A 12677-nucleotide genomic window follows, 5' to 3' on the forward strand; every position below is an offset into this window, starting at 1 on the left:
ATGGCCGAGCCTAACCAGTTCATTCATAATTCCAACCAGGGTATGAACCACTCATTGAACCACAATGCAGAACCGGAACAGTTCATTCGTCCATACGAGCAACACAATCATCATTCACACCAAGGTTGGCATGGCGTTTGCTATAATTGTTCATTGCATCAGGTTTTAAACCTTTTTTCAGATTAATTTTTTCATGATTAAAAAAAATTCGGGTTTCATAACCCCCACCATACCGCCACTTCTGCTCTCTCTATCTCTTCGATATAAAAATCTACAAAATAGTTTAAAAAAACAGCAAAAAAATATTTCAAAAAGAAAATACCAATCTCGTGAAATTATGACAGCAAGCGACGCTTCCAATTGACTGGATATCACTGAACTATTTTTGCATTATGCAAGGTATCTTTAGCGCTGAATAAATTGATCTACTGTTTTCGTCAGCCGAATTTAATTTCTGAGTCATGCCAATTTAATTGGAAACCAATTTCGCGAATACCCGGAAATCGTGGTCGCGTATATTTCGAAAATATGATTTTTTGATATCAGGACTTTTTTCCAAAAGGTTTCTTTTCTTCTGATTTTTCAACGTGCAATCTTGACTGATTCCTTTCAAGGGGACCAAGGCGGACACAATTCACACTCTCATGGGGGAGGAGGGGCAGTGCAAAATGAATTGAATCATCAGGCGATAGGAAACCCCCCGAAGAGACCAATTCAGCCGGACGAAGACGAAGAAGCCGAACGGTCAGTCATGGTTCATTTTAAAGTCAATCATTCTTTTCATCTATTAATAACATGAGTAGTAGAACAAAACTAATGAAGATTAAGAAGATAACTGCCTTCTAAACCATGCTGTCAGTGAATTAATGAATTACTACACGAAGTTGGAAGGAAATATGACGTAAAGTGTGTTTTTCCACCGAATTTTGACTGCCCAAAAACCCCGTGATTTGGATTCAAAAAATTATATAAATTGTCTCAGTGTCCAGAAAAACTGGTCTGAGTATTTTAGAATTTCAGATTTTACAATCTGAGCAAGGGCGTATCTTATGTGTTTCAGTCTTCATTTCTTGAAGATTGCGCGGACGTATGCGGCCTACTCTAAGGAACACATCGGACGCTTCGTCGAGAAGAGACTCAATGACGTCAGCAAAGAATCTACCGCATCAAACTCCACTTCAGGTGTTGTTGATATAATCGCTTTGAATTATACTGCACGAGGTCATCGTACATCTTTTTTATACAGAAATTTTTTCGATAAACATAGATATATAACGCTAAATGTTAATGCAAAGAAATCTATCTATCTATTTCTTCTGTCTATGTATCTATTATTTAATTGGCTTTTCTTCACCTCACATGTGTCTAAGAAGTCTATGTTGACATTTTAAATAAAATGACAATATATTGCAACGTTTGATATTTTTCATGGATTTCAATGTTTTAAATTTCCACGACCATCAACGATTTCAACCATACATCCGTTGAAGCGAGAATTGTATAACTGTACAACAGTGTTTTTCCTTCTTTGGGAATGCAAACTTTTTCAAGCTTTTCGTTTTAGTGTTTAATTGATGAATTTTAAATTCTCAACCATATGGTGTGGTGCTGTCAGGGTACACTCAGGGTTGGCAAATCTGGCCTCCAAATATGACTGTTCAATTCCTTTTGATCTCAGAGATATGGCGTTTTTTATGACTTCTAAGAACCTAGGTTTAAAAAACTAACTTAACTTGAATTTTCAACCCTATATTGTGGTGCTGTCAGGGTGCTCTTAGGGGTTGCAATTTTGGCTTCTATTGGAACTTCTCTTTTTAAGTTTTGAGATATATGGCAGTTTTAAATATTTTTTTTCCGAAAATTTTCAATTAACTCAAGAATTTTTTCAATAAAACCTAATTGATGTTAGAACTTTTGAACTTTTTCTAAAAGTATGCCGAAAAGAGGTCTACCGTACGGCTATTAGCACAAACAGCACGCCAGTTATTAGCACAAACAGCATACTTGAGTGAAAAAAACTTCTGACCAGGTAATTTTCTTTGTAAAGCTCAATTTTTTCGACTCAATTTTATTATCTGGCTGTTTGTTTACAAAACAGATCCTTAAAACCGCCAGCAACGCGTGCAGAGTAGAACCATTATATCGAAAACATATTTTACAATATCCATATTGTCTATCAAAAATCGTTATTTCTGATTTGTCCAAAGATAAAAACAAGTTCAGGTAGAATTCTGTTTTTTTTTTATTTTCACCTGCGAGCTTACGAGCGTTAGATTATAATACGACTCCACTTTTTTTCCAATTCTACTTGCAAACAAAAGTTCTGTTTTAAGGCAAAATTTGCTGCATAGAATAAGCAACCGCAATTTAATAGCATGCTTTATCCGCCTTATTGGTGGCTAGCTAGTGCTTGGATAAAATCCAGAGTTCTTGGTGAATAGGCCAGGATGTGAGACTATTGAGCTCAAATTGGGTGGTTTTATTACGGCTCTGGTTTCAATTTTTAAGGCCTATTTTTGGGTTTTTTCTATAACCAAGTGTCAATGAACGTAGTGAAGCCACGTATATAAGTAGTATTAAGTTTTTTTTTGTTATTTTTTGATGAAGTTTTTTACTTGTTCACACTTGAATTGAGATTTTCGAAGTTCAACTTCTTATTCATTTTTTAAATTCAGCTCTCATTTTCTTCGATAGAAAGAAGGCGAAATTTCTGCTATCGAACAGCGTTAAGTGTTAAGATCGCAAAAAGTGTGAACGTCTTCTTGTTTCGAAAGTGAATTTTAATTTCCGGGTTTCTCAGCTGAATAAAAAACTATTGATCAAATTTTCTCACATATGGTTAATTTTATTCAACAATGTTTCGATCATAAAAAAGTCTTGAAATTTGAAAAACTTTAAGGGCTTTTATATCTTGAAGTGAAACGGACCTCAATGTGTCGTAGCAAAATTGTCGGTAAACTTTCTTTATCGGTAACATCAAGTTGTTCAATTGGTCAATAAGGTAAGATTTTTTGACATTCTGTTGAGGCTTTGAAATGATTTAAAGATTGATTTTGGATGTGAAATGAGCGTTTTGTGTCAATTAACTTGGTCGAAAAAGTAATTGCAAAACAATTTGTACGAAATAAAATGTTAATTTATTGTTAGAATTGGATCATTTTTTCAATTTAATACTGCTTCGTGGTATTTTTTTTATTTTTTTCACTGGTCGCAAAAGGTGGAATTATAGCGCATTTGTTTAACCATTGGGTGAGTTGTTTAAAAGGGTTACTATTATTTACTAGGTACCGTAGGATGGGGGGGGGGGGGCTGTTAAAGCTTAAGTTATTCGTTTCGTGTTACAGCTGGATCCCAAATGGGAGTGAGGAATGGGTCTACGAACTTCCAGCAGGTGGACAAGGGCGTGAACGAACGTCACCGGAAGATTCTAGAAGAGATCGGGTTCTTCTCTAGACATGCGAAGATAGAAGAGTGTATCAGACTGAACCAGCAGTTCCTGAATGAAGTGATACGGGATGTGATGCACATGTTCCAGGACAACAACCCACTCAAAGACGCTGTCACAGACAGTGAGTAACCCGACGTCTACCAACCATCGAATTTCTAAACCCTCTATGGCAGTATCCACGCCATGCCTCCAGTAACTTCGCTGCCCTACTCGTGTTTTTCTAAATCAACAAAATTGGTTGAACAGTTTTTTTTCCTGTTTGTTGTTTCAGACAAGAACAACAACATCTGCTTATCCAGCTCAATCATAGTTAAAATTTAACTTCATATGTTATAAGAAAAAAAAAACAGACGCAGAAATCGATAAGGCAAATCTGACCTGACAAAAGCGTAAAGCAAATCTGACCTATCAGTTGGGTCCATTATGTTGTTTTTCACTAGCAGCAAAATTAAGTTTCGGACTGTGTATTAGTGTGAACCTTTTTTTTTTTTCCAACTCAACTCGCAACTGAAAGTGCTCACTTGGTGGCACTTCTGCTATAATCTCAATCTGTAGCATTAAAAATTTCGTAGCATCTGTTGTCTGCTCTATTTGTGGCTAGTGTTAGTAATTTGCGATGGTTCCGTGGCTAAGTGGTTAGTGCTTGAGATTGATAAGTTCTAGGTCGCGGGATAGAATCCGACTCGTTGTCGAATTTTTTAAATTCTAATTTGAGCCTAATTCTACCTTTTCTTATTTCACTTTACGTGCTGCTTTTTGTCAATTCTTGCTAGTGTTTGCGAAACACAGCTTCGCCTCTGTTTTCATATTTGAGCTTCTGAATGTAAAAACGTTTCGATAATTATATGAATGTGTATCATGTCTGTGTTTCAGTGGACTCGGGTGGCGACGGGTTCTTCAAGTACCTCTTCTCCCACTCGACGCATCAGGCCCTGCCCTGCATGACTGACCATGAGAAGATGCGCACGACCCTCCGTCAGTTTGTGAGGGACTGGGCCCAGGAGGGGGAGGAGGAGAGGAAGAGGAGCTACGCACCCATTCTCGGTAAACTATCGTGTAGAATCATCATCATCATTGGTTTGTCTCATCACTTCTTTGGGACCTCTGGAGTGTTTGGCCTGAAATTAGGTCTGGTTTGTCTATTGTTAACTCGTTGGCGTCTTAGCTCTTTATGACAGACAATGATATGATGAAGCTCGGTCTTAGAACTCCTGCGCCAAAACTGAAAATGTTGTAGATGAGTTTAATCTGTTAGTTGTTAGTTTTATTGAGTGTGTTTACCTTATGTCCTGTATTTTTGTGCATTTGCTTCTTTTTGTTTTCAGAAGAGATTGGCAAGAGATATGGAAAAATTGAGGACAAACGCACAGTGGAAGTCTTAGTACCAGGTCAGTTACTAGTTGAACATAAGAGAAAATCAACTGATCGTGTATTTTTTCCATTACGTATCAGAAAACTCAAAGAACGAGTTGTTGAGGAAGATCTACATAATGGTCCGAACTCGTTGATTTTGCGTGAAGTGAAAACAAAACACTTAATCCAAAGTCCGTCAATATCGTACGACGGTTTGGTTGGACAATTGATGCACATGCCAAGCGCAAAATATCGGAAATTATATAGCGCAAAACAAGCGCAAATTATGAAAAGGTTTTAAAAATGTATATTACAAAAATAACATATCGAAAATGGGTTAAATCCAGGCGTTCTTATTAACTAGACGGTTTTGCACAAACTGTGGATAAGCTGAAAATAACTCTCCTGTTGGACTTTTCAGGTGCTGGTCTTGGTCGACTGGCATTCGAAGTGGCCACACTGGGCTACACATGTCAGGGCAGCGAGTGGAGTGTGTTCATGCTCTATGCCTCCTCCTTCATCCTCAACCACACTCTGAGACCCAAACAGTACACCATATACCCCTGGGCCACACAGCCCTGTAATCAGTTCAGCCAGGAGAAACAGTGCAGAGCTGTGAGTAGCAGTGGAGATAAAAGTTGATTTTGGAATGACAAAATCGAGTGTATCATCTTAACCAAAATCTGGCGGTCCCGCCTCAAGTTGGTCCCCACTCAGGCGTCTTTTAAAACGGAAGTCCACCCTTAAATTTTAAGTTCCTTTTTGTGATTGCAGTTTTTTCTGAGTGTCCTTTGTCAGTTGGTTACTTGGAGTTAAAGATGAAAACTTCTGGAAAAATAATGAAATAAGGGCTTTTTACAGTTCATGGTAGTAATTGTTATCCAATTGATTGCTTAAAGTTAACAAGTTATTCAAATGTACTATTATCAGTATTGTCTTGGTGTTATCAAATTTTGTAATGAGCTCAGAATTTTCTTGTTTCTGTTTTCAAAAACATTTGGATGTTCTCATTTGCAGGTTCAGATTCCAGACGTGAATCCACGTGATGCTCTGGCCTTCCGTGAGTCTGAGCTGGCCAATGGGGCCACACCTGCCTTTTCCATGAGTGCCGGCGACTTCCTGGAGGTCAGGGATTATGATAAGTTTACTCAAAATAGTGTCGTTTAGATATTTTTCAGTGATTGCTAAAAATTTTTTTTGATCAGTAAGTTTGAAATTCAGTGGGAATGTTAAGCTTCAAAACATTTGAACAGCGTATGTTCACAAGTGAATTTAAAGGGGAAAAGTGAAGACCGCGAAATGGACTACTGGACAATTTTCGATTCTGGAGAGGCTAAAAGTACTTTATAGCTAATTTGTGATCTGAAAATCCATAGCATGGCACTAGTAGTCCACCTCAGCTTCATGTGTCCCATGATGGTATCTCCTCGTTTTTTTTCCACTTAGCAGAATAAATCAATTGTTATTTCACATGAGCATGTATTGGTGTGGCTATCTTAGGTGTATGGCAACCACAGCTGCCAGTGGGACTGTGTGGCCTCCTGCTTCTTCCTGGACACTGCCAGGAATGTAATAGAGTACCTGGAACTAATGTACAAGATGCTCAAGCCAGGAGGCTGTCTCATCAATCTAGGCCCCCTTTTGTACCACTACACCGACATGCCCGGAGAACTGTCCATTGGTGAGAAGACAGGGTTCATGTATTTGCTCCTAGGCCTTCAAAGGTTGAGATTAAGACCAATTAGTTCCAGAGGAAAAGGACAAGCATGCCTGATGTTCAGCGCTAGGTAGAACTGCTGTTGTTCCTCTGCTTAAGAACAACATGCTATTTTTTGTTTGGTAACTTTTTCTCTGGGTCGAGAACTGTTGCCTCACTCGCAGTTAACGAGCGCAGATCGTGCTCGGCCTCGATTAGGCGACCTTTCGTCTGAGACGCGGATATCTCAACCACTTATCATTGTTTCTATAACAACAATTGCTCTGCCTGCAAATAAAGTAAAAGTATGCGCACCAAGTAACTAACATAGACAAAACCAAAGCGTGACTGCTTCGCTATTGATCAAATGAGCTATTCGCAAATGAATTTGTTACCTTTGGCCAGTAGGCCCTTCCAGAATCCGCATATTTTACTCGAATCCGCATACTACACTGGGATTTTTTATCCCCTAGAATCCTATTTTGCATGGGGTGTAACGGCTCATAGATGGATTTTTTTTATCACCGCGATTGAAAAAACGCTTTAAGCACCAGCTTTTTTGATCCATTGCTTCTAAGTCATCAGCAATCCTCTTGGTAGCGTTTTTCAGTTGTAAAAGCCTTCCTTGTAAAGTACTCGCTATTCTTAGTTACGGTTGCGTCATGATAATTTCTTGCAAATTACGTAATGGATATTGACTGTAGAGCTGACGTATGACGAGTTGGTGCTGGTAATGAAGAAAGTGGGGTTTGAGATCGAGAAAGTGGACTACAGTCTGGAGTCGCCCTATTTGGACAACCAGAACAACCTCCTATCTTACAACTACAAGACACCCCTCCTAGTAGCACTCAAACCAGGCACCACGCCACAGCTATAGCACGAATCAGAGACCGAGCTCAACTACAACAACTACAAGTGCTGACCATTTAAACAAAAAAGAACCGGTTGCTGTGTGTTAATAGCTCAGAATTTTCCTATCACACTTGTATAAAAAAAATCAGATGTTCAGGCCGTAAGATAATTCTGCACATAGTCTGTACACTGCAATTTAGAAGCATATTTATTTTGAAAAACAAAATAGTAATTAGTTATATCTAATTTAGGTACACAAGAAAAAAAACTGGAACCTCGACCCGGGAGTTAAAAAAAGCTAAATAATGGTGCTATGGGTTCTTCAAGGTTTAAAATAGTTAGATTGATAAGTGAAGAGTTTAAATGGTCACCCTTGAAACTTGGAAGAAACTGATAGCCTAAAAGGGAGCGACAAATAGACGAGAGTTAAAACATAGCAGCTAGTTTGTGAGTGTCATGCGAAAAGAGAAACCCCGAACATGAAATAATTGTGCTCCTAGGATCAGATTACGGTGAAACATAATGGATTGAAGCGCTGTAATTCTGAAAGTATCTTAAACTCAAATTCGATCTCAATGTTGCAATTTGTGTCACTTGAACTCAGTTGATGTTTCTTTCTTGAAATTTGTATAATGAATATATCTTTGGTATGTCACGATGTTTACTTACACTTATATTTGCTTGTGCTAATTTTGTCAGCCAAAGATTTTTTCAAAAGCTGAGGTTTTAATCTGATGATTTGGATTTACTATTTAAATTAATTATTTCCTGTTGAAAATTTTTGCGAGGACAATTTTTCGCGCAGTTTTAGTGCGAAAAAAGCCATATGAGTTTGTGTTTGAGGTTTTTTCTTCCACGGGAATCAGCAGGTAGCCCATTGTAACTTCACAGAGAGTCGAGTTCAGTACACATTTTTTGCTGACAAGAAACGTTGGGTTTTGTATACTGCGAAGCAACTATTTATCCAGTACAATTTGGAAGTTTCGTGCTATGTTGATTTTGCACTTTACTTCTTTGTTTCGTTTTTTTTCCAGCCTGACTCGCAGAATATTGTTCCATTTCAGTATCAGTGTGCTACCAAATTATAATTAAAGGTAGAATATCTTGTTTTATCCACTTTTTGAAAAAGCGTCCATTGCTAGCTGGTACTTGAGCTTAATGTTTGTGATAACTTCTTGAGCTAGCAAAGCGAAATGTCGCAATTGATATGAAAATTGGCTCGTTATGCCAAGGCCTTTCTAAAGTTTTTTTCTCGTAATTTTATTTCGAACCGGTAAAACTTGACTTTTCTGAATCATTTTTTGTTGTCTGCTTGTTCATGAAAATTTTATTTTTTTAAATAGTGAACACGGTGATGTGTAAGTTTTTTATATCTCGTGGTTTTCTTGCGGCTTTTTACAGGTGAAAGTCTTGAAATTTGATCATGAATTCGAATTCATACGCTAAAAGGAAGGCAAGTATGCTCTCTGATATGTATCGGTGGAGACTTTTTTGAAGGCTGCGATGGTTTTTTAAGGAAAAATCTTTAATTTTGTTCCCGCTCAAATTTGATTTTTGGCGGTTCGACTTCTCTTTTTTTTAAATTCAGTTCACTTCTTTTGTTTGGAAGGCAAATTCTATCGGCCAACGAAATTGTAGAGTTCACGGAAAACTTGATCGACTTCGAATTTCATCAGATGATTTTACCTATTGATCCAGTTTTCTCAAAATGAGTTACTTAAAAAAAGTCGTCTTAAATTTTTGTTGAAATTCAAAGAGCTTTAATTTCATATTTTTTCAACTTTGAAATTCGAAAGTTGAAAATTGTTCATATAACCAGTCAGTTTTTTGTTGTTTCCTCGCGTTCATTTACTCTTTTCCAACTGTCTGTTGGCTTTGTTTAAGAAAGAGTGGTTTTTTTAAATGGATTCTAAATTTTTTTAGAATTCGTTACGGAAGTATTTTGACCCAATTTTCCATAATTGGATTCGTTTAATTACGCTTCCGATAAGCAAATGATATGAAATTGAAAAAATTATTGTCAGATTAACATTTGTCTGCTTTTTTCTGCCAGTTTAGTTGCTAGAACAAGATTTTTTTGTAACTTGATATACGCATTTTTAACGATTAATTAAAGTGTTTTTCGAGGAATTCCGGTAATGGTGCAGGTAATTAGGTTCCAAGAAGTTTAGCTCAAGTTTTTTTCATACGCAACTTAAGGAAGGTTTTTTATTATTTTTTTATTTTGACTGATCCTCTAATCCAATAACAACAGCAATGAATAATCATTTTTAGTGGTTTTTCGAAATATTTTTTTATGCGATATTTATTTAAAAAAGTCCCTAATGTTGAAAAAAAACGGTTTCCCTTTTCTTCCGCAACTGATTCTTCAGCTTGGTTTGTTTTTGTTCGATGAACTTTTATGAGTCATAAGTGTTCTAGAGAATGGCTGGATCGTTACTGTTAGATGTGGCGTTTCTTTAAAGTTAATTTTTCTATGCCTGTTTTATAGATTTTATAAAACTGTCAATTTTTTTCGCAGCGCAAGGGGTGCAAAGCTGCGCTGCACTTATTCATGATAAAGTGTTCATCATAAATGATTCGGAATCCGAATTTCAGAGCTTTGCCGTGATGTAATTTTCTCTCCCTTTCGAAAGTTGATATTAATTTATTATTTCCTTGTTCATTGAAATTTTTCTGTTGCTATGTTTTGTCTAACAAACATGTTTTGTCTAACAAACATGTTTTGTCTAACAAACATAACTTTTTCCTTGTTCATTGAAATTTTTCTGTTGCTATGTTTTGTCTAACAAACATGGCGCAGTAGTACTACCCTTTCCTCTGCATTTCGTTTTTGATGTGAAGCGGAGTTTTGAGCCATATAGATCAATTCACTTGGTGTTTTGCATAAAATCTTCGGGCTATATTGGATTTGCAGCTATTTGTAGCAGAATAGAGAACGTAATTGCGGAAAATTTTGATGATCATAGAAGTGTAGGTGGAGGTGTATTTTTAAGTTTGTATCGGCTTAACGTGGTTTTCCGAATCATTTTTTTGGGTCTCAGCTTGGTTCTGCATTGCGATAAAACGGTTCTATTCAAATATCCGTTCTATTCAAATACCCGTTCTATTCAAATACCCGTTCTATTCAAATACCCGCTTTGTTCAGTTTTTGTTCTTTAATGTTGGTTTCAAATTTACCAACTCCGGTTTGGTATAGTTTCAGTTTTCGTTCGTTTTTTTTAATCGGCTTAAAAATGATTCCTTTTATACATAATCGGCTTCGTGGTATCGTATTGGGTTGTTGGAGGACAAAACACGTTTCCTATGTGCGTGAGTCTTTTGAGGTGATAATTTTGTAATTACGAAAAGTTTTATTTTCATGAAAACAAATGTTTTGGCTCAACGGGTGTCTGCTCAAAAATTTCGACTTTGTTACCGCTCCATAAATTTTGCTTCGATCCAAATTTAACATTCAATTGTCTTGTTTGGCTTGATTTTTTCAAAGTGAACTTGATGGAAGACAAATTGAGTAAAAGTTTAAAAAGTTTGGTAAATCTAGCTTTTCTCGAAATCTACAATACAGTCGGTGTATTCACAAGCAAAGCATGTAAAAACAGTAGTTAATAGAACTTATTAGTTTAGATGACTAATTTGCGTTTTGGTCGAAGTGAACCGAGTTTCGATCCCCCTTGACGTGGAATTTTTTTGTCATGGCTTGTTTACTTTGCGGAGGGGTATTTCGGTTATCTGGCGTTTTAATGCTAATTTTTGACGTAATTTCGCGGTTGCAACATATTAAAACTTAATCACATCGATATTTTTTTGTTCATATTTTGGTAGGTTTAATATTTATACCTTTATATAAGCAAGGTGTTGCCATGAATACTCGTTTAATTTCTCGTCAACGTTTTAAGAACTTAAGTCATGGTCTTTTTTAACCCCTATTTGACATGTGCATTTTTTGATTTTATCGCAAATGGTGAGATCAGTCTCGATTCTGTTTTTATTTTGAGGTGGAAAATGAGGAAAATGGAAGCTCTGAGTTTCTTTTGTTTTATAACTCTAATTGCAAATTATATTCGGCGTTGCTTCAGTATTTCTCGGTACTCCTGGAATCTTTCAATTGATGATTCACTTACACTCAGATTTTGTGCATCTTGGTTACCAACTTGTCAGATTTGTTTGAGAGTCGATGAGCGTAATGCGCTCTATTATATAGATCATTATCTGTGGTAATTGTTATTCCGCCCACTGAAAATGGGAAGGAACTTGGTATCCGGGTATTATAGTTTTATTATGTTTTGCACAAAAAATCAGGTACCACAGATAATGATCGGACTGCATTGAGTGATAAATCATATTTAAGCCCTTACAATCGTGTTTCGAACCACCTGAAAAGTTCTCATATAAAGTTTAACCAGTTTCGCGAAAACGTGGTTTGACATTTTTGATTTTTCGTTTTATTTCGAGCGAATAAAGCGAGCGAGCAGTCTTATTTTAATTGCTTAAAAGATTACAATAGCTTAATTTAAAATGTTTAAGTTTAGTTTTACTTGGGTAACGTTGGTTTACCTTGAATAATTTAGCGCCTTATTGGAATCAAAATTTTTAAACAGGCAAAAAATTGCGTTTCAATATTTTTTGATTTTTTTTCGTTTTTCTTGTAATTTTTCTAGAAAAATTGTTTTTCAATTTGCCTATTGTATTATGGCTGTCAAATGTACCTAATCTTCAATTTGTTTTGTTCAGCTTTTATCACACCTCGCCAAAACAAGAAACCAGAATGATTTTTAAAAATATTTTTGTAATTTTTTTAGACTATGGTGTGAACATTCTGTGCTTCTTTCGCATCACAGTAACCGGCCATCCTTGTTTTTTTTTGTTTTTTTTGCAGAAAAAGTTTTAAAAATTTGTTAAGGCTCGAATTTAATTTTCGCGGTTTGGCATCTGATTTTTTTGAGTTCAGTATATTTCCCTTGTTAAAGGAAGGAAAACTCCACTATCGAACAGTGAAAGTAGTGTACAGGTCACAAAAAATGTGATCGACCTCTAACTTCGTGAATGGAATTAAATTATCAATTTTCTAGCGATTTGATCCAGTCACCTATTTAATTTGATCCAGTCATCCATTGGGTTAATTTATCAAAAAAGTGTCAATCATAAATTGTTCTAGAAATTCCAAGAGCCTTAAGGACATAATTTTTTCTATCGAAAGTTGAGATTTTTTTAGAAAAAAGAAACCAGTATTTTTTGTTCACTTGCGTTCATGAACTCTTTTTCATTTAACTGAAAAATTCGAAGATAAATTTGAAAAGGAGCTAAAATTACACTCTCCAAATTTTACAG

The 12677-nt window shown here is 36.2% G+C and overlaps 1 protein-coding gene across 1 annotated transcript; it reads left to right on the forward strand.

The window, feature by feature from the left end:
• On the forward strand, positions 1-7374 carry LOC134854767 (carnosine N-methyltransferase-like). The gene is made up of 10 exons (XM_063871124.1): positions 1-124; positions 615-744; positions 1061-1227; positions 3345-3569; positions 4322-4492; positions 4774-4836; positions 5223-5416; positions 5819-5926; positions 6302-6482; positions 7202-7374. Exons 1-10 carry the CDS (start codon positions 1-3, stop codon positions 7372-7374), a joined length of 1536 nt encoding a protein of 511 aa, XP_063727194.1.
• The last annotated feature ends 5303 nt before the right edge of the window (positions 7375-12677 follow it).

This window comes from Symsagittifera roscoffensis, chromosome 9 (genome assembly GCF_963678635.1).
Source record: "Symsagittifera roscoffensis chromosome 9, txSymRosc1.1, whole genome shotgun sequence".
NCBI classification, from domain to species: Eukaryota; Metazoa; Xenacoelomorpha; order Acoela; family Convolutidae; genus Symsagittifera; species Symsagittifera roscoffensis.